This window comes from Solenopsis invicta, chromosome 4 (assembly GCF_016802725.1).
Source record: "Solenopsis invicta isolate M01_SB chromosome 4, UNIL_Sinv_3.0, whole genome shotgun sequence".
NCBI classification, from domain to species: Eukaryota; Metazoa; Arthropoda; class Insecta; order Hymenoptera; family Formicidae; genus Solenopsis; species Solenopsis invicta.
The window spans coordinates 1,055,662-1,076,082 of NC_052667.1; the positions used below are offsets into that span (position 1 = coordinate 1,055,662).

Here is a 20,421-nt window from a genome sequence, read left to right on the forward strand (position 1 = left end):
TACTTGTTTATTACACCGACGACACCGGTTATTTCGTGGAAACGCATTTTCAACGTTAAAATTATCGTTCACGATCAGCTTCAGACTTTTTACACGCTGGGCAGAAGATACCGACTTGATAAGATTACTCGATTATCTATATGACCGTACAAAGAAGGAAAATTATTTTCTTTCGTAAAAACTACTTGCGAGTCGCGTTAAAAGGCGGGTCAACGGCGTCATCGGCGCTGAAGCATCAGTAACGCGTCATGCACCGCGAATGCGTTTCCTTATTGCAACTTATCTCCCCGCAATCGCGTCTGCGTCGATATTCGGACTTGGCGGAAACTTCCACTTTCCGCGAGAAAACCGTACAAATTCCAATCTTTTTTATTTCTCCCGTACATCGTTGTTCGATATCGTGACTCACCGCATCCTTTGTCTCAGTTAGAGACAATAATATATTAAATCTATTTGATTGGTAATTTTGGAATCTACCGACACTATCTTTACAAATTTATTTTACAAAAGTGTCCATAGATACTCCGAATAAAATTGGGGCGATACTGAAAGCTGTATTATCAATAGCGCACTGTTATTACCAAAGTAACATCCGACGCAAGTGACGGATCGATTGTCATAGCAAACAATGAACGTTGACATTTGAAATCCTGTATTACAACAGTATCTAGCCGGCATATCTAGTACGTATAAATCATCCATAAAGGTTTAAAGTGCAAAATAAAGTAGTTGATAATAAAATTGTGGACTTTAAGCGCGGAGGAAATAACGCGGAGAGATGAGAATATCGAGAGCGGGAAGAAAAAAAGGGAATATAAAACCTCGGTGTGGCACGAATATGTGCTTTTCCTTGAGAAATAAATAACGCGTTAAGAAAAGAAAGAGGTAGATGTAGCGGATGAGGTACTAATAATAGATCTCGGATGTGCGAGGTGAAGAAGTTTTAAAAATTGCTATCGTTATTACAATGTCCGCTAATTAGCGCGCCGGTTTACATATCTCGCACAGGTATATAGTCGTATTAATCACTCGCGCGCAGTAGTATACCTCGACATCGGCGGACAAAGACAGAGGCCCGATAAAGCGTCCACATGCGTGCGTGCATGCGAGCGAGCAAACGAGAGAGAGAGAGAGAGAAGGAGAAACAGGAAGTGAAGGAACCCGGAAGGGTACGGCACGAGGAGGAAGAAACGGGTTGCCCGACAGAGAGAGTGAGAGAGAGAGAAGAGATAAGGCTCTCCTTCGCGTTCTTGAGCATTATACATGATAAATCTTAAATCCTGGTTCGAACGCGCGCCAAGGACCTTCCTTCCACCTCCTTGTACGTATACCTCTTCCTGGTTGTATTTTCAGACATGCACCCACACGAGAGCGCGAAAGACACACACGTATGTGGACGCACGTCACCCACTGTCGCCTTAGGCGTCCATTGATACCCGTTATTTTTACTCAATTAGTCAACTCGAAATGGGTATCGCTGCTGTGTGTGCCACGCGATATTTTCTTCCGAATTCCATCGCACGGCACGCAACCACTCGCTTCGAAAGAAAATGATTAACAAAATCGCAATCGAAAATCTATAATTAGGAAAGTAAGATTATTCTGAATACCGCAACGTTTGCTTCGTGTCGATAGCCCAATAGCCGTTTTCTTAATTTCCTGCGTGATTCATTAGTCGTACTATTAACGGTCGCGCCGCGCGCCGTCGAGTTATCGCATTCGTAGAATTATTTTTTACCGTCCAACTCTTGAGACATTCCGATAACTATCGCTAGCGATTGGACGCGCTTTCCGAATACGAACGTTTAGACCGAGCGATTAATATGCCGCGCTGAGAGCGTGACACGCGGACGTGTCGGCGCCGTTCACGCTTAATTATCAATATACGCCGGGCCGGTTCGCTCTAATGAATGATCGGCGCTTAATCGACGAGAGCGATCGTTATCACGTGGTATCGCATTATTAATGCACATCAATCGTTGCCTCGCACGATTATTTCGCGCGATACGGGACACGAGTCGAAACCGTTGTCTTTGTTATTGACGCACGGCCTACTACTTTTTGCCTTTCCTGAGACGATTGCGAAACAACGTCCACGTCCGTTTTATCCGTTGCGCATCCGTTTGTGCGTGTGTGAGTGTGCGTGCGTGTGTCGCGTGCATCCGCGGATGCGTGGTACTTACCTACTTCCTTCTCGACCCGAGGAGACGTCGACGTCAGAACCAAGTTGTTACACTGTGCTCGGACGCGCGATTTTTTGCGAGATCATCGGCTCGCTCGTAGATATTGTTAAAGACGCCTTTCCTGCTCATTATAACATTGATCCTTGAGGATCTTAATGGATCCATTTGTTTTTTTTGTTTTTTTTTTACTTTATGCAAAGTTTTTTTCTGTCATCTTTATACGTCGCGAGAAATTAATTACTTTAGTGTGCAGATGTAAAATATGACGTTAGAAATATATATCGGTATATCCATGAGATATTCTTGATAAATATCTTGTAAATTAAATCGTAATCTATTGTTAATAATTAACTGTATAAGGCGTTATTCACTGCGTCTTTATCACTGATTTACGAACCCGTTGCAATGATTTTTTTTTATATATGGTTCTACTTGGCTTATCGCTTGTCACTCGCTGGTGCAGGCGGCACAAGATTTCGTATCGTACATAGGAGTGTATGCATCAAGAAAGTCATCGTCGAAGACTCGTTTTGGATCGTGCAACAATGGTACCGGAGTCGTGCGATATCGCGAGCGAATGTATGCGTGCCGTTGCGCGTGTGTACGTGTATGCGTGTTAATCTTAACAAATCGCACATGTCGTTTCCTCATGCGCGGGTTACGCAACTGGTCGTTTGTGTGTATGTGCCAGCGGGCCGATATGAATAAGGCATAACGAACCTCTGACATTAAGGGGACCGCGACGATCGACGAAGAAAGACAACAACGACGATGACGATGGTGACGGCGACGGCGACGAGGACGACGGTAACGTCGTAACGTCGTCTCGCAAGACGACGGCGAGACCGAAAAGACAAGAATGTGACGAGGTCTAATCACGGATCCTTTACCGACCCGCCAGCTGACCGATTACGGCCCCGGGGCGTGTCGTGTTTGACTGACGGGGATTAAATTGTCGCCCGGGGAGGAGAAAACGTTTTACGTTTTATCGCTCGCTTCGCGAACGTGTTTTTCGCCGACGAGAACCGTCCGCGCCGGGCGCAGATTGCGGCGTTTCACATGAGAAGCACGTGGTGTCACCTCATGCATTTCAACTCGCTCTCGGTGCGATTTAAATACAATCATCGCGAGGAAAAAAGACCGCTGATTCAAAGACACGGGAGATGAATCGCGAATGTCATTATTATTGCATCTATTACTTTTGTTTTTTTATCAAAACGTCGATGTAACAAAATATTAGCGCAAACCAAAGTGTGTACTTTGCTCATGTTTACGGCGATCATACATTTTTTTATTTCAAATGTGTACTATCCTTTAGATTCATTTATTATTTTTTTTTTTAAATTCAATTTTGCTTTTTATTTTTACAATTACAGTTTACAACAAATTCTTTTTTAATGAATATTTTAATGTCTAATATTGCGTTAATGAGCAAATTTATGGAAATAGCCGACAAGTTTTATATCATGCAATATAATTTGTTTTATCTTTTATCAGTTATGTTTTTATTTCTTTGTTAAAATTATTCAGATTAGTTCTGTTTTCATTTTTATTATTTCGAATCTATTTCACACAGATTTATAAAGAGAGAATATTTATTCCAAGCTATCAGAAAACTACGCAATGTCTCATTTCGATATTAAAAAAAAAATGTCATACTACGCAGACTCCTGGCTAGTCACAAAGTGGTTTGAAAATATGTAGAAACAAAGTTGTAAAATTTTCAGGTTTGTCCTTTATTTTCTGTAAGAAAATACGCTCACCGCAATATTGCGCTTTAGGGCATTCATCCGCATGAATATTTCATCCTTTTAATTTGCTCATTTACGCAGTTCATTTGCGCCTTCCGTGACACCGGGTGAATCGAGGTTCGCTTCCGGTAATATTTACATGGTGATGTGTGCAAAACACGTGGCTGTTACGACGCTTGATAGCAAATGACAGTTACTATCTGCGTCGCGCTATCTATACGCGAACGATTATCGCATTCACTTGTACGCGAAGACTTCCGAGCTATTCGACATGCGACAACGTAAACACATTTGCGACGATGATTGGTCGAGAGCTTTTTCGCGTCGGAAAACCCGGTCGTTGAGTTGCAAGATCGATCGTAAACAAGACGGTATAATCAAGGTCACTGTAGGTCCTCCACGTGACAGAAACTCTACTCGATTGAGAAAGAAAGAGAGGAAATATCGGAGTAAAGAAGAGAAAGAGAGAGAAATAGGAAAAGGAAGCTTGCGTAGAGAGATAAAAAAACATGTAAGACTGAGAAAAAAAAAGAAACCAAAAAATAATAAATTTTATATCTCTTTATTTTTTGTATAAAATTACTTTTATGTACGCGTTGAGAACCACGTTGATTCTCATTTGCCTTTTTAAACCATCGTTTTTTAACATCTGAATCCTATTAAAATTTATTTTAAAAATAATATTTAAAAAGGAGATAAACGCACGTGCGAAAGAGATAATTAATCTGCTTTATGAATTGGATTAATTCATTATTTTCTTCTATAACACGACGAAAAAGTCAATCCAATTTTAGTTAAATCTAAGCAACATGGCGATTCATTTATCTTTTATTTTATTTTTTATTTAAAATGTGCATACACTGTTAAAGATGTCACGAAATTCAATGTATTTTTAGTTACACATTAAATTTAATGTATCTATAATTGAAAATCATGTTCATGAAATTTAGTACACTTTTGACTACATTAAATTTATATTAAACGTTTTTAATATACCTGCTTGAAATTTACTTTCGTTACATTATATTAAATTCTGCTGCCGATTTTTAACAGTGCGCGTATGTCGTTGTGTAATTAAAGTTTTATTAAAATTCACAAAAGAGCGGAATAAAATTGACTCATGTTGTAAACGAAGAAGAGGAGCTCTTCAAGAGTTCTCAGAGATTTTCAAGAACTTAAGCACACATATTGCGCAAACGCCGTGACGTGGCGTGAAGAAATAGGCAACGCGGAAATGTCAATGTTACCTCGTCGCGATCGAACGCGCTTCCGGTGCGTTCTCCGTCCTTCAGTCGCGTACCGGAAGTCTCGAGCGGCGTCGCGGTTGCAAGTTTTTGCCGTTGCTTCCGCCGCGATCGGTTCTCCTTTCTTCCGTCGCCAAAAAAAAAGGGGGGGAACGTTCGCGGGAGAAACACGCGAACGGAACCGCAGAATCCGGTGTTTTCTTGTTACCCTCCTTGCAACCGAGGAGAAAAATGCCTCGCGCAATTATCGCGCCTTCCATCTTTCGAGAGCGCATTCCGATGCACTAAAATTGCTCCTGTCGGAATTGTATGTCGAAACTTAAAAATTTTATTTTTCAAGATGATCGATTTTTATATTCGTGGATTTTTCATTTTATAATTTGAAGTGATAGTCTTCGAGGAGCAGGCAAACGTCAGGAAGCAGATGCGATACGAAAAGATTCATCCCTCAACGCAACGGCGTATAAATAAATAGTCGCTTTAATTAGCCGAGTCACAAAAAAATCGCGGACCGAAAAGAGCACCTGAGTATAAGGCCGTTCGCTCACTCGCGGTATTTAAAGGAGAGAAGAGGGGAGACCGGAGAGACGACCAGGATTTCCTGGTGCGAGACAACGGCACATCGACCTTCGCATGCCGAGGTTCCTGCCTCTTTCCCTCAGGGCAATCCTTGCTCTCTCTCTCTCTCTCTCTCTCTCTCTTCTCTCGAGCGAGCACCGCACGACAATTGTACTACCGAGGGCTTCTTCCGATCATTTTTCGAAGTGTCACGAAGGAGAGTTCTTTTTATTGAAATTATTCCGGAACCCATCGATCACAATCGCGAAGAAGAAGAAGCCAAATGGTGTCGTCGGTTTTCTTCAAATAAAGAAATTAAAAATTGACTTTTTTAAATTTAAGAAAAAACTTGCACTTGTTTTATTTGTGACAGTAATCGATGTAATAAAAACAGTGGTTGAAAATAATCAGAGTAATTGAGGAAGATGAAAGTGTTTTATGTCTGCGCACAAGTAGAGCATTTCTTTTCTTTCTCTAAAGACCAGAATAGAGTGGCTTGTTATTTCAAAAATGATTCAAATAATGATAATATTAAATGTAAATCGACGTAACAATATCATATTACAATAGTTGTTACGTATAATTTTATGTAGCCTCGATAGTATCGAACGCATGATGACGTCAATTGGCTTTTTCCTACCATGAGTCCGTTTGTTACGAGTCATATTAAATCAGGTCGTAATTGCTTATTTTTTTGTGTTACAATGTCAAGTGTCATGTTTACACGAGTCAAAGTGTAAAAAGTCTTTGTAACATACCACGGCATTAAGTGCAATCGTGCGCCGATACGTTTATAATTATATCTAATCTTACGTATGGATTAGAAACATATGATTATCATGCAAATAGTGTCATTACCGAGATGAAGAAGCTACTAGATTGCTTTATATTACTTTTCCACAATTAGCTTCTTTTTGCTTATATTCCAACGTAACGCTATTGCGAGAGATCTTTCACACAGCCGATGATATTTTGTGTTACTACGAGATGTGTAACTCTTATAGCGAGTGATGTAAACTTTACAAAGTGACTCGGTTTGAATTTTAATGACGTATTCTCCGAAGCCGAAGACCATGTGACACTTCTAGAGCCGGTATATCGTACGAGCGATGACAATTAAAAGACCGGGGTTCTGGAAGCAATTAAATGAAGAGAAATAAACAACATGACTCGCTTCGAGTACGAAACTAAGAGCCTCGACGTTGGCTATAAGGAGGTTTCGCTTAGCCGGCCTCCGGGTCTCCACGAGCCGCGACGTCGCGAACGGAAATAGCTTCGTCGACGTCGATGGAAATACGTTATGTAAATCCGCGTTTCCTGCCGGCTTTCATTCTTCTTATGCCCCCACATTCTATGCTAATAGTGATGAACGTCTGCGAACCGGTCGCCGATCAGGAAATAGAGAGCGACGACGCCACGAAACGTCGCCGTCGCGACGCTTTTCTTCCTTACTTCTTCCTCTCTCTCTTTCTCTTCCTCCCCTTCTCTCGTCTCGTCTTCCACCTCTCTTCTTCAGAATCCTCTTGCTTGTGCCACGTCCACGTTGTAAGAAGCCGACGTGTAACTGTAATCTGGAGCTATTATCTTCCGTCGTTCTACATCGGCGAGCCGATCGTTAGTCGAGGCAAAGCGTTATATATCAAGGATCGATTTTCGACGGTATAGATACGGAAGATTGCTCTTTACGTCACACAGTATCGCGTCTCCATAGTCGCAAATAAATATAGAGATCACTTTCGTGCGCCTGTAGCGTCGAAATGACGCCGACATCGTTTCGTGTTACGCGCTCGCTAAGCAGATCGAACGATAATGTTGCATCTAGGATTTAGCAAAGTCATAATTTTTCAACGAAAAATGATACTGAAATGTTCAATTGTCAAATAACGAACATGTATTTACTTCAAATATTACAAATATAAAATACAAAATTACACATACAACATACATTTATATATAAAATCGAGCTACTTCATTACGAGATTCGCATAAATCATAGAATTTTTTAAAAATGAAACGTGTTAATAAATTTGATTTATCTCTTCTGTTATAGAAGTTAGCGGTAGATCTGAGGCGTGTTATGAAATTGCTGCCACCGATTCAGATATCGCAGCTACCGCCGGTTTCCGCCGCAGGCGGAATGGCCGGAATGGAGCCTCGATTGCCCCCGGCTGCTATATTGCCCTTCAGTCCGGACTGGGCCCTTTGGAGGGCTCAATATGGACCCTCGATGGGTTTCCCGCCTACGACGCATCCACCGCCCAGTCCCCTTTTGGACTTTAAAACTCATCTACCAACGAGTTTAGGTAAGTGTTGTAAAATTAAGAACGTCCTCTTTACAAATTAGATTCAAGATCGTGATTTGTGTGCAACAATTTAAATAGAAGAAGATCTTGGTGCTGAAATAATATTTCAGATGTGATTTTACATACAGTTTTCAGTTCTTTCGAATACGCGCCGTTACTTTCAATTTCAAACACAGCTTTTGAAATGAATCAGAAAAGTAATAGCACAGAATTAAATTGAAAATTAGTTTAATTTTGCTGATGCTAACTAGCATCTCTAAAATGTCCTCGCTCTGGAAAAAGTAAAAAATCTGTTCTCTTGACAAGTTTAGAAAATTTCATTAAAGTTTCACGCAGACCGATTTCTGGTCTTTAGCATTTATGTGCAAGTAAAGTTTATCTTGAATATAAATGTGAAGTTAAAAATATATTTCTCTTGTAGCATATTAATTCAATTAGATTATTCGTATTAATATCAATGTGTTGTTGTCCTATGAGTTGATTATAGGGATTAGTTATGAACGTATAGACGATGTTAAACCACACAGTGGTTAGAAGGACCGCCGCGAATACAACCAATGGCATCTTCTCTCCTTTCAGTGTCCGACCCTAGACTGTGGTCGCGGGAGGATGTAGCGGCGTTCCTGCGGTGGGCTGAACGGGAATTCGACCTGCCACCGTTCGACATGGATGTGTTCCAGATGAACGGCAAAGCCTTGTGCCTGCTGACCAAGGCCGATATGGGCGAGAGGTGTCCGAGCGCCGGCGACGTGCTGCACAACGTGCTGACCATGCTGGTGCGCGATTACAATCAGCTACAGAGATGCCTGCCGAGCAGTCCGGTGACACCGACTAGACAGTCCACATATCCGCTGAGTCCACATTCGCATCCGCCTACGCCAACGTGGACGACGGAGACACCGCCATATGCCACGAATCTCGCATCGCTGATGTCGGCCAACTCGGTAACGTTATCGCCGGCGCCGTCCGTGGATAGTCAGTCGGGCTCACCCAGCCACGCGACCGATGCGATTCAAACGCAAGTCTACAAGAGCGAGTCCTCGGACGAGGACAACACTCACCAGGTATCGAGTGGCAACAGCAGCCCACCGGCCACGCCGACCGCCCTGACGGCACAGAGACTCAGCGAGGTGAGCGTCAAAGATCAACCGAGTCCAACGTTACCGCACCAGATGATGCCGCTGACACCCGGTGCCTTCCGGTCGACCGCCAACGTGACCAGAGAGTTCTTCCCCAGCGATTCGTCGGAACCCAATACTAGTTAGTATTTGTGATCGCTCGCGACTTTTAATTGTATAAGTGAGAGAGAGAGAGAGAGAGAGAGATCCCCGTTACATTTTAAACAACGCAAGAATACGTCCTAAAACAGCTAAGAGATACCATGATTTTCCAATCATTTTTTTTTGGGGGGGGGGGCATTTTTGAATTTTTAATTAATATCGAACGACACGCAACAGTATGGAACATCTTATTAAATATAAACTCTTCAAAAACCGTTGTTTTAATCTTCCCATGATTGTTATTCACGTTGTAACACAATTTCCGCCGTTCTGTTTAGACGGAAGACTGCTCTGGGACTTCCTTCAGCAATTGCTGAACGACCCCGGGCAACGGTACCAGCATTACATCTCGTGGAAAAGTCGGGAAACCGGCGTTTTCAAGATCGTCGATCCACCTGGTCTAGCGCGACTCTGGGGCATCCAGAAGAATCATCTTTCTATGAATTACGACAAAATGAGCAGAGCTTTACGTTATTACTACCGCGTGAACATACTTAGAAAAGTCCAAGGCGAACGACATTGTTATCAGTGAGTATTATAATGAATAATTAGTCATTACTGTACAAGAAAAATGTGTGAAAGTTATAATACGACCCATAAATTTGCTAAATTATTTTGAAATAATTTAATTAAAATCAGAATCTTAATCCTTAAACACGTAAGTGGGTCTGAGAGACCCCATATGAAGTTTTGAACGCTTGCTATGTGAAGACGGAATGAGATAGGAGGTTCGGACCAAGACGTAAAAAAGTTTGAAATCTCTTTCAATTGATATAGTTGATCAACTTTTTTGGTCAACTAGAATTCGAACGACACGGCAGCAAAGTTTTGTTAAGGTCAATGCGACCCATATAGTGTGTAAGTGAAACTTTTTTTGTGAGTATTTTACATAAAAAAACTGGACAAAATACGTTCGAACAGGTCGATTTGCAGATGTTACTCGCATATACTCTGTCTAAAGTTAGAATACTATAAAATGTTGTAGAAAAAAAAGTTTTTCCGAAATATATCATGAAACACATCAATTTTCAATTTTAGACACGATTTAATCAAAAATTCCTCATTCGCCTTGTTTCATAAGTACATTTTTTAATAGAAATGACAATAATATAATTTTTTTTTAAGTATAAATCTTTAGCTTTAAAACGCCGTATTGTAAAGTTCTTTAAAGTTTTTTGTTACAAAGATATAATTTTTTTTTAATGGGATTTTTAGATGCCCAAAAATACCTCATATTCTCCATGTTACATAATTATACTTTTTAAAAGAAATGACTTTGCCAAATTTTATTTTGAAAGTGTGACTCTTTAGCTTTAAAACGCCGTATTTGAAAGTCCTTAAACGTTTGTTGTTGCGAAGATATGATTTTTTGAAGGCAAAGTGGATTTTTAACCAATTTCTCATTTTTACTTAATGCTTTTACTTTTATAACTTTACAATAAATTATTTGTCGGCAATGCCAATTATGCAGTCACACTCCTGAGATTTTAAACTTTTGTTTAAAAAAAAATACCGTAGAAAAATATTGATTGTAATCAAAATTATAGCTTCTCAAAGTTGAAAAAGTCTCCCAGACTCAAAAATATGTTTCCGTATTTTACAGGATCGGTGTGTTTAAGGGTTAATATTATCAATATTAATATCAGAATCTGCTGCTACTATTATAATGCAACAATAATTTTAGTAATACAAATTTCGCATTTAGAATATGTAAACATTGTTTTTACAGAAAAAATTCAATCGGTCATCTCTTTTTTGCAGATTCCTACGTAATTCGGTCGAGTTGAAGAATATCAAGAACATATCATCGTTACGCCATCAGATGCGAATAAAGTCGGAACCAGAGGAGGATAAGGCTTTCTTCGAAAGTCCCGAGGCCGAGCCGGAAGCGGATATGCCAACGGATCTCTCGATGTCCAGCATGAACCAGCCGTCGAGCGAGCAACAGCAGCAGCAGCAGCCCCTATCGCTACACGACCCACCTGCCAAGTACAGAAGTCACGCGTACAATCTCATTAAGACCAATCAGGAACCGGAAGAGAGGAAGTGACGCGGGACCTAGCGATGGTAGGAACGCAATGATCGTGCGTAATCGTTAATCGCACTATGGCAAACTGGGAACCAGCGGCGAAATGACCTCGACGTAAGAAAAGTTCCGCATCAGCAATCGATCGACGGATTGTGGAGTGAAATTGGAGATTGATCAAGCGAGCATCGACTCCGTCCAATTCGTCGGTTTGTGAATAAGAAAGTGATACCATCTGCACAAAGACACGCGAAAGCTTTCGAAATGAGAAAAGATAGAATCCGAAAAACATAATTCGGGACAAAGCTCGGGAAAATATGACGACGAAGACAAGATCTAATCTCTGAAGTCAATAATTATTGATGTAGAGAAATATGCCGATTTTTCCGAATGCAATCATTAATATATAAATAGTGTAAGACGCTTGAAATGTAAATTGCAGAACAAAACGTGATAAAAGCTATGATCTTGAGAATGTTATGAGACTTTTTGAGAATAAGCGTCAGAAGATAAATGAGCAATCATGTTTGTTCAATAAGCAGAGGTACATTGACGCTCTAGGGATGAGGGATTCTTTAAAGACCAAGAAATTTAAATTTTATGCTCTATTTTGTGCCCAATTCTCTATGTGTTTGTCGGGGATACAAAGTTGCAATCGTGCAAGAATTCTCTCCATTTTCGTCGTTATATGTAAGAGTGTGATAAGAAGCGCAAGAAAAGTAGCCCCTCATGATGCAAATCGCTCCCTGCCCTACCCTCCGCTCTCATATGGATTCGTGTTGAGTGTCGATTATAACGGACGCTTCGATACGAAGCTGAAATCTTCTGAAATATTTCGCCTTATTCCTTTTCGCGCTTCCTCCTCAGGACGAATCATACTGGGTAATTTGTTTTCCACTTTACAACGACGAGATGTGTATGAAACGTATGGTCTTGGGTGCAATCCTTAAGAAATATACACACGACGATTCAATGTACAAAGAATGCCAGAAAGAAAACTGTTACCAGATCTTTCTTTTCTTACGCGTTTCTCTTTTTCTCCTATTTTTTCTTAATTTTAAGTATATGTTCTGTGATGTGCGATTTTATTTTTTTGGCAAAATATAGTCCATGTCCAAATATAAAGTCGGTCCCAGAAGAGAGACTTTATTTGATTTGAGACAGTCATTGTAAATGCATCACAGAAAAATTACGTTATTAACGTTCCCATAGTTTCTGGAATACGAAGAGCTTGACAAAACATCGTTTCACGACAGTTCAATAATTATGTGTGTACATTTACAACATAGATCAGATTGTAAGAATTCTGAAAGAAAGATTCAACTAGATTTTCTCAGGCTCTTACCGTATATGCGCCGAAACGGTTCTCCGTTACATATTTGTGCCAAGAATATTTGCCGTTTGATAAGAGGACATTTTATGTATTTAGTCGATTGTTCCAAAAAAAAACTCGGTATGTCACGATTTTGGAACCAATATTGTGTATCCCTTGTGTACGCTCAATGTACGCGTTATATTAAGAATGCGCCATTGAGTGTCGTATAATCGATCATACGTTGTATCGATCATACTGTATATAAAGTGAATAAATGAATTGTAAATGCGAACGAAAGATAAATTGAATATTAAGAGTAGTGCAAGAATTTTATGGAAATTCGGGGCCAGAGCTAGAATAAATAAATTTATCTATAGAAAAAAAAAATATATATACATATATTTTACTATCAAAATTTATATTCGAAATTTCTATGTTTGTTGCTTGTGTGATTGTGGCTTACATTCCACGACTCTTTATCCGAGGTTTATCTTGACGAGATAAACCACGAAAGTCCGCAGGAGAGGTAGAGAAAACGTGAGAGGAAACAAGACGCATATACAATTAGGAAACAGATTTTAAGAAGATTGCTAATTGTATTTTTGCACTTGAAGATATAAAAATATAAAATTTGAGAAAGCATGAGGGAATGAAAGTATGAGTGTGAGCGCGAAAGAGCATGAATGAGACAAGTATGACATAAAATGACATATTGAGAAATATATCTGGCTTCTTGTATACTGTGATCTCTATACTATATAATGCAGAGAGTTACATAGTTAAATAGGAATTATTATCTAGATAAAACATGGGTGCATGTTATACACATCTAGATGAAATGTCTGTCTAGAAATTGCGTGATGTTATCAAGATATATAAGATATATATATCTATAGACACGCACGCACACACACATACACACACACACACACACACACACACACACACATACACATGTATATGTATTATATATCTTTAATATATAGTATGTAGTATAGTATGTATATCTACATATAACAAAAAATATGTATTGTATGTACTATATATTAAAGATACATATATCATTTTATAGATATACGTCTTTTCTCTTTAAAATCGTGTAAATAATTTAACATGGACAAATGTCAGAAGAACGGAAGTGTTTATATATATATATATATATAAATGTGTACAAATATATATCTATAAATATATTTATATAAATATGTATATATAATATATAAATATATTTATATATATGTATTTTAGATACATATATTATGTAACAGCGTATATGAAGACATAATAGTAGTGTGAAACAATGCATATTCGTCGAGATTGGAGAAGTTTATATATCGTTTCGCGTGTAAAAAATATGTAAAATTCTAGAAATTAGAGCTGTTTTATTATATAAGTTGTTATATGAAGAGTACATAAAATAATGAATGTTGTAAATATAGACTTATTTAGTTATTAAGAAGGTACGCATACTATTCTTTCAACTCATCCAAAATACAATCTGCTAAAAATAAAATTTTTTCATACATTAATCAATATATTTAACATGCATTTGGATATCAATGCGAACAGTTTTTAATAAATTTAATTGCAGCAAATATTTTATAAACAGTTAAATTTAGAACGCTGACGTTCGAAATATATAAACAATATTTTATGCAAAAGCACAAGTCATTTTTTGTTTATCCAATTGTCCACATGGATTACAGAATCAAGAGAAACGTTTATTTCTACATTTTATTGAAAAAGTTTATTTCTTAATTTTATTGAAAAAGACAAAATATATGTATTATTTATATATATAACAATTTCTTATTGAAAAAATATTACATCATCTGCTATGATAGATGTACTGGAGGATACGTTTCCATCTGTACCTTGAAATTCACTGTAACTTATTCTACCATTTATCATTGCTCGCTGACCTTTTTTTAGATATTTATACACGGCATCCCTTAAATTAGGTTTAAAGACACATACCTTGTGCCAGTCTGTCCTTTGCATAAATTCACCTGAAAATAAATAGATATGGAAATAATTATTCTTTTGGACATATTATTCCACACTTTTTAGAACCAGAATTTGGTCGATTATATACCTGTTTCATATTTATAATTTGTATGTGTTGCAAGGGAGAATATTACAACTGGATGCTCAGCATTTCCACGTTTTTGAGGGTCTGCTCCAACCCTTCCAAGTAACGTTACATTATTTACACCTATAAAAAAAAAGAAAAATTTTGTCTTATATGTGGTGATATTAAATCATTTTTATATTTTGTGTATATAAGTAGAAATCCAAATTGATCAAATTAAAACAAGTACCCTCTCTTATACTTGCAAATAATTCCCTAGTGTCACTGTGTACTTACACTTTTCTACATTTGAGGTCTCGGTCAAGTCTTGCGACGAGAATCGTTTGTAACAAGTACTGTTTAACCGGGCGACTTGATTGCGTGCTTGTAAAATAACCTAAAAAAAAGTAATGCATGCACTATGTAATTCATTTGCTTCAATCGGAAATAATTTCATATTTTATTCGCGTAGAATACCAACTAAAATACTCACTGTACGAAACATTGTGATAATTTTACTACGACGTATTTCTTATCAGTAAAAGTACAAGTTACAAATAAAAGCAAACAAAGTGCTTTAGGAATTATTATACCATATTACACCGGTTTTTCAGAGATGGGTAGACGGCCATATAGGTTAGATTAACATCTACTACTTGAATCATATGCACGTTTATATAGAAACAGTGACCGATCTGTTCGCCAGTTGCTAATTTTGATAATTTCGAAATATTGTCGAAAAAAATTACAAAAATTATTAAAAATTATTCAAAAGCAAAACATATCGTAACATAAACCTTGCAAATATATTTTTACGGATGATAGAAAAGATTAAATTCTCGAACGTTTCTTTCAATGTAGGAAAAGATAATTTTTCAATAAAGATTATTTTTATTATACATATTGCAAAAGAAATTATAATTAATAATTTAATTTAATTAAAAATAACAAGAATTTAATTATGCGTTCCTTAAGATTGCTTAAAAAATCGGTAAAAGTTGTTGAAAGAAAATACAGCGATAGATAAAGTAAGCGAGAATTGAATTTTGTACCACTCAAAACTCCGAGAAATATTGTTTGAAATATTAGAAAAGCAGAATAGGCAAAGAGGTTGCTGAAAGTACGCTAAATGAGAGTTTGTATCGGCGCGCTGATTGGTCAGCGTCTTCAAGGCAAAGGCGTCTCTCACTCACGTACCGACGCGTTGATTGGTCAGCGTCTTCAAGACGGGGGTGTCTTTATTTTCACATACCGATGCACTCATTGGTCGGCTCTCTCGAATACTTGTCGACGCTCCGACACCAGGAAGCCATCATTGCAGTTTAGCCAATTACCGCGTATCTCTATTCCTGAAGTGGGGATTTTATTCTACCCACAAATCCAGTAAACCTACTCGCTAATTCTGTACTCCTAATAACTCTAACGATTTTTCGAGCCGTTTAATCGGAAGGACGTGTTATTTCTTCGATGTTACATTAGCGTTCCCATTAATGCCTTCCTAGTGCGATTATTTTAATACACGTAACATATCCTCCTATATAAACGCATGCGCATATGGATACACACCGGGAAAACATATATGTTCGCTACTGTATGTATGTTATGTATGTATTATATCTATGATCTGCAATCGAGAGTAGAAAAATCAGAACACCATTTTCATGAATTTTGGATTACATTGAACTATTACGCAAACTTGAAAATTGCGTACATTATTGTTTTTCGAAAATCAAAACTCTTAATTCTAATATAATCGTAATTATTTCGAATAAAGGCATAATGATATACTTTTATCCTTATGATTATTTATTTAATAGCTGAAGAAATATTGCGCGAGCTATATAGATTTCAGCAATTCTATAAATTATAAAACTATTTACATACTATTTATGCTTGTTATTAATTACACGTTCTTTATTTACTGTGTGATTTTTATTTTGATCAATCAAGGTGACAAAGAGAAAATAATATTGGATAATATATTTAATAAGTTTATTTAATATTTGTTTTTTCAATATCCATCCAATATATTTGTTGAATTTTAAAATAATACAATTGGAAGTTCAACAGGCATGTTGGATAAAAATATAAAATGGTAGAAATCATTTTCCATTTTTTTTTTTTTTTTCTATAAATGGACAAGAGTGCGATTGAAAGTATATTTCTTTCCCTTCTAATCGAACTTTAACGGATTTAAACTCGGACATGGAATTTACTTTTATTTATTCTATTTCAATGATGTCCTCAAAAACTCAGAAACACAAATAATGTTTAATGCTGTTTTAAATTAAATGTGAAAATTTGTAATCATGTGGCTGATTCGTGCTCTATTAATCCTCTTCGTCGTTTCGAACACCTCCCGACGGGACTTTCGGACCACCTGCTCGTTTTGCCATAATAATTTGATCCACTTTAAGAACCGCACACGCCGCACCGACTGCGTACTTGATCGCCCATTGCTTCGTTAGATATAGATCCAAGATTCCTGCCTTGATAGTATCAACCAAAGCTGCACTTTCACTCTGTAACATAATATATTAGATAATTAATATTAACATCAAAAAATATATATGAATACATTTAAAAAAATATATGACGTACATCAATGTTAAAACCATAGTTCTTCTTTCCTTCCTTGTGCGCAGCATAAAGCTTCGACACAAGCTCAGATGCGCGTACACCACTGCTCTCGGCCAACGTTTTCGGGAATATCTCTAAAGCAGTAGCAAATTTACGCGCGGCATACTGCTCAAGACCGGGTAGCGTGTCTGCGTATGCCGCTAGTTGTGCGGCAAGCTCGATTTCCGTAGCGCCTGCACCTGGGACGAATCTACCGTCTTTTGTGATACCCTTGAAGGTGTTGACACCATCATCAATCGCGCGCTCAATGTCGTCCATATAATTCTCGGTCGAACCACGCACAAGTACGGTGCTGACGCGGCTCTCTTTTCCCTCCAGTTTAAATACTACCACTATGGTGTCACCTAATTCATCTATGTACACCGTGTCAGCGTATCCCAGCTCTTCTCTCGAAGGAGGCACCTATAAAAGAAATATCACAAAATTTATTCCAATTAGATAATTATATTAGCTTATTCTACGCAACGACATGGCCTTGTATGAAAATGATTGCCTTGTAGTTGATTCCAGATTCTTTGATTCTCATCATTCCATATTTGCCTCAAATCTTTTAAGAGATTGATTGTAGTTAAAGAATAGTGATGAGTAAAAAGTTTAAGATAAATGTTACTCATATTTCAGGAATCCATATTTCAGGAACATTAAAAAAAAAATTTTTTTTAATAGCTTATTTTAATACACATAATCGGATATATCAGATAAAGATGAATAGGACACTGAAGTGTCCAATAGATTCAGTTAGGACAAATAATCTTACCAGCTTAGAGAGTGCGGTAGCACTGACGGTCTTGCATAATCGCCTGATGTCGAATTTGCTTGGAATACGAACAGCCATCAGATTATATTTGTTCATATAGTGAAGCGCCATGTTACCAAATTTTCCGCCGGATACTACCACTTCGGCACCGCTATCGGCGATCGCCTTAATCTGGTTTTCCAATAGCGATTCCTCGCCGCGTGAAAATTTCAACAGCTCATCAGCCGTTTTAATCAGCACGGTGCCTTTAGTTTCGGTTTGAATAATATCAACGGCACAAGTATAAACCGCAATCTTCGCGCAGACCTTTCTTGTAACATCTCCCTCCACTTGACGCTTGAATACCATGCCTTGCATCACTTGGGAGTTGCTTAAACCACCCCCGAGTATCTTGCAAACTCGCACGTTGTCGACGTTGAATGTAGTCTTCTCTGGCAAAATAGAAATGCAAGCCTTAACAACGAGGGAAGCGAGGATATCTTCGTTTCCATACTGTTTACTCATGATAGTGCTCTTGATTCCTTTTTTCACTTGTTCTTCATCTCGTACATCTTTCACTTCGTGAACAATTAGGGTTGGTAAGATTTCAAGCGCTTTGTTCAAGACGTTCTCATAACCTTCAATAATCTCTGAAGTTGTAATGCCCTATAATTAAAAAATCAAAATATAAATTAATAAAAATCTCTATTAATTGCACATATAAATCATTTCTGAAAAAATATTTTATATATTAAATAAATGCTTTACTAATAAATATTTTTAACTAATCATTATAAATCAATATACCAGACGAAGCAATCCTTCTGCAGCATGAAGCAACTCTCCAGCAAAGATAATGACAAAGTTTGTTCCATCCCCCGCTTCAGCTTCCTGCATCTTTGATGCCAAAACTAATAATTTAGCAGCTGGGTGTTCTACTTCTAACTCATTGACGATTGTTACTGCATCATTAGTTACAAACAGCTTTTCAATGTGATTGATGATCATCTTATTCATTCCATTAGGACCATATGCACTTCTTACAGTATCCGCAAATTGTTTACAGGCTGTAATGTTTCTGTAGACCGCTTCCTCCAGGCCCGAAAAATACTGAAAATACAAAATAACTTGATTGAAATCTCAAGTGATCACAGAGTGCAGAAAACCAAATTTTTCTTGGCACTTGCCATACGCATAAAGTTTAAAATTTTCCAAAGTCTTGATAATATCTACATACATACACGCGCACACGCACACAAGCATACAAAGGTGATTCATTCTTATTAATATTTTATTCAAGTTTGATTTTCTAAAAAGACATAACATTTCAGGCATTTCGTTGACGAAGTTCGCCCTTGCTCGTGTTAAAAATTTTCGGGTACGCAGAATTCCTAAAATTTCCATAAAAGGCAAGAACGCGAATCGGTCTCTTTCTCGTGCATCCTTTCGAAGGGCGAGCGTCATCGATGAAGCGGCGCGGTGGCTCGTCGCATGCACGCGGTAATCGTAAAACGAAACATTACTTACGCGAGCCCCATCCTTAAGCATTTGCGCCACGCCGGGCGCCTTCGGTATGTGCATTGCCATTTTTGTCGGAGATTTCAAAGAATTATTGTATCTTTACGCGTGACACCACGTTCTTTCGCTTAGCTCCGAACTTCGAACAAGGTAAACCAAGGTAGTAGAATGGACAATCTTCCATATTATAAACGAAGATAAGAAGCGCCTCTAGCAGAGACTTACATCAATTAAAACAACATGGCGTCTTACTTGCAGTTTTAATCCACAAAAAATTGACCAATTACAGTCGAATGTGAAGAAAACTCTGAAAAAGTTTTCTCATATTTTTATACGAATTGAAATATTTTTCAGAAATACTCAGAAAACCTATATATCTTTTCTTAAAATTTTTCATATATGTGAATTTTTTAATATTTTGAGATTTTTTATTTCGTAATTTCTTTAAAAATATTTTTAATTTTTTTTAGATTTAATAACATTTCATCAAAAATTATTTAACAAAAAATCATAGGATATTTCATAATTAACATAAAAAAAATTTTTTTTTTAAGTGTAAATTTTCTAAGTATTTCTGAAAAGTGTTTCAATTGGTTTAAAAAATTTTGTAAATTATAAAATTATAGCAAAATTCTAAAAAATTCTGAGAAAAATATTTATCAGAGAAAAGTTGATTATCTCAATTTTTGATGTCTTAAGACTTTTTATGTATTAAGAATTACACGCGATTGCCCACATCGCCAATTGGCTAATTTATTATATTAATTTAATATAAAACTTTTTAAATGATAGATTC

The 20,421-nt window shown here is 37.5% G+C and overlaps 3 protein-coding genes across 5 annotated transcripts in view; 1 reads left to right on the forward strand and 2 right to left on the reverse strand.

The window, feature by feature from the left end:
- Positions 1 to 14,116, forward strand: part of LOC105195771 (ets DNA-binding protein pokkuri) — a 49,703-nt gene extending 35,587 nt beyond the window's left edge. For 2 of the 3 annotated variants that reach the window (XM_039448662.1, XM_011161371.3), the window contains 4 exons: positions 7,787 to 8,039; positions 8,619 to 9,299; positions 9,598 to 9,847; positions 11,081 to 14,116. In XM_039448662.1, the coding sequence (XP_039304596.1) occupies positions 7,814 to 8,039; positions 8,619 to 9,299; positions 9,598 to 9,847; positions 11,081 to 11,369 (1,446 nt within the window). In that variant the 5' untranslated portion in view covers positions 7,787 to 7,813 and the 3' untranslated portion in view covers positions 11,370 to 14,116. Of the gene's footprint in view, positions 1 to 5,939; positions 7,396 to 7,786; positions 8,040 to 8,618; positions 9,300 to 9,597; positions 9,848 to 11,080 lie in introns of those variants that run through there. The other variant, XM_039448660.1, reaches the window with a different exon arrangement.
- A 264-nt stretch (positions 14,117 to 14,380) lies between these two features.
- LOC105195770 (single-stranded DNA-binding protein, mitochondrial) lies at positions 14,381 to 15,387 on the reverse strand. The gene is made up of 4 exons (XM_011161370.3): positions 15,225 to 15,387; positions 15,029 to 15,128; positions 14,756 to 14,875; positions 14,381 to 14,669 (listed from the first exon to the last, which is right to left on the reverse strand). The coding sequence occupies exons 1-4, from the start codon at positions 15,234 to 15,236 to the stop codon at positions 14,470 to 14,472; spliced, it is 432 nt and encodes a 143-aa protein (XP_011159672.1). The 5' UTR covers positions 15,237 to 15,387; the 3' UTR covers positions 14,381 to 14,469.
- A 1,422-nt stretch (positions 15,388 to 16,809) lies between these two features.
- LOC105195764 (T-complex protein 1 subunit theta) lies at positions 16,810 to 19,792 on the reverse strand. Its single transcript, XM_011161356.3, has 5 exons — positions 19,635 to 19,792; positions 18,915 to 19,217; positions 18,129 to 18,773; positions 17,333 to 17,773; positions 16,810 to 17,253 (listed from the first exon to the last, which is right to left on the reverse strand). Exons 1-5 carry the CDS (start codon positions 19,692 to 19,694, stop codon positions 17,062 to 17,064), a joined length of 1,641 nt encoding a protein of 546 aa, XP_011159658.1. The 5' UTR covers positions 19,695 to 19,792; the 3' UTR covers positions 16,810 to 17,061.
- Positions 19,793 to 20,421: the final 629 nt, after the last annotated feature.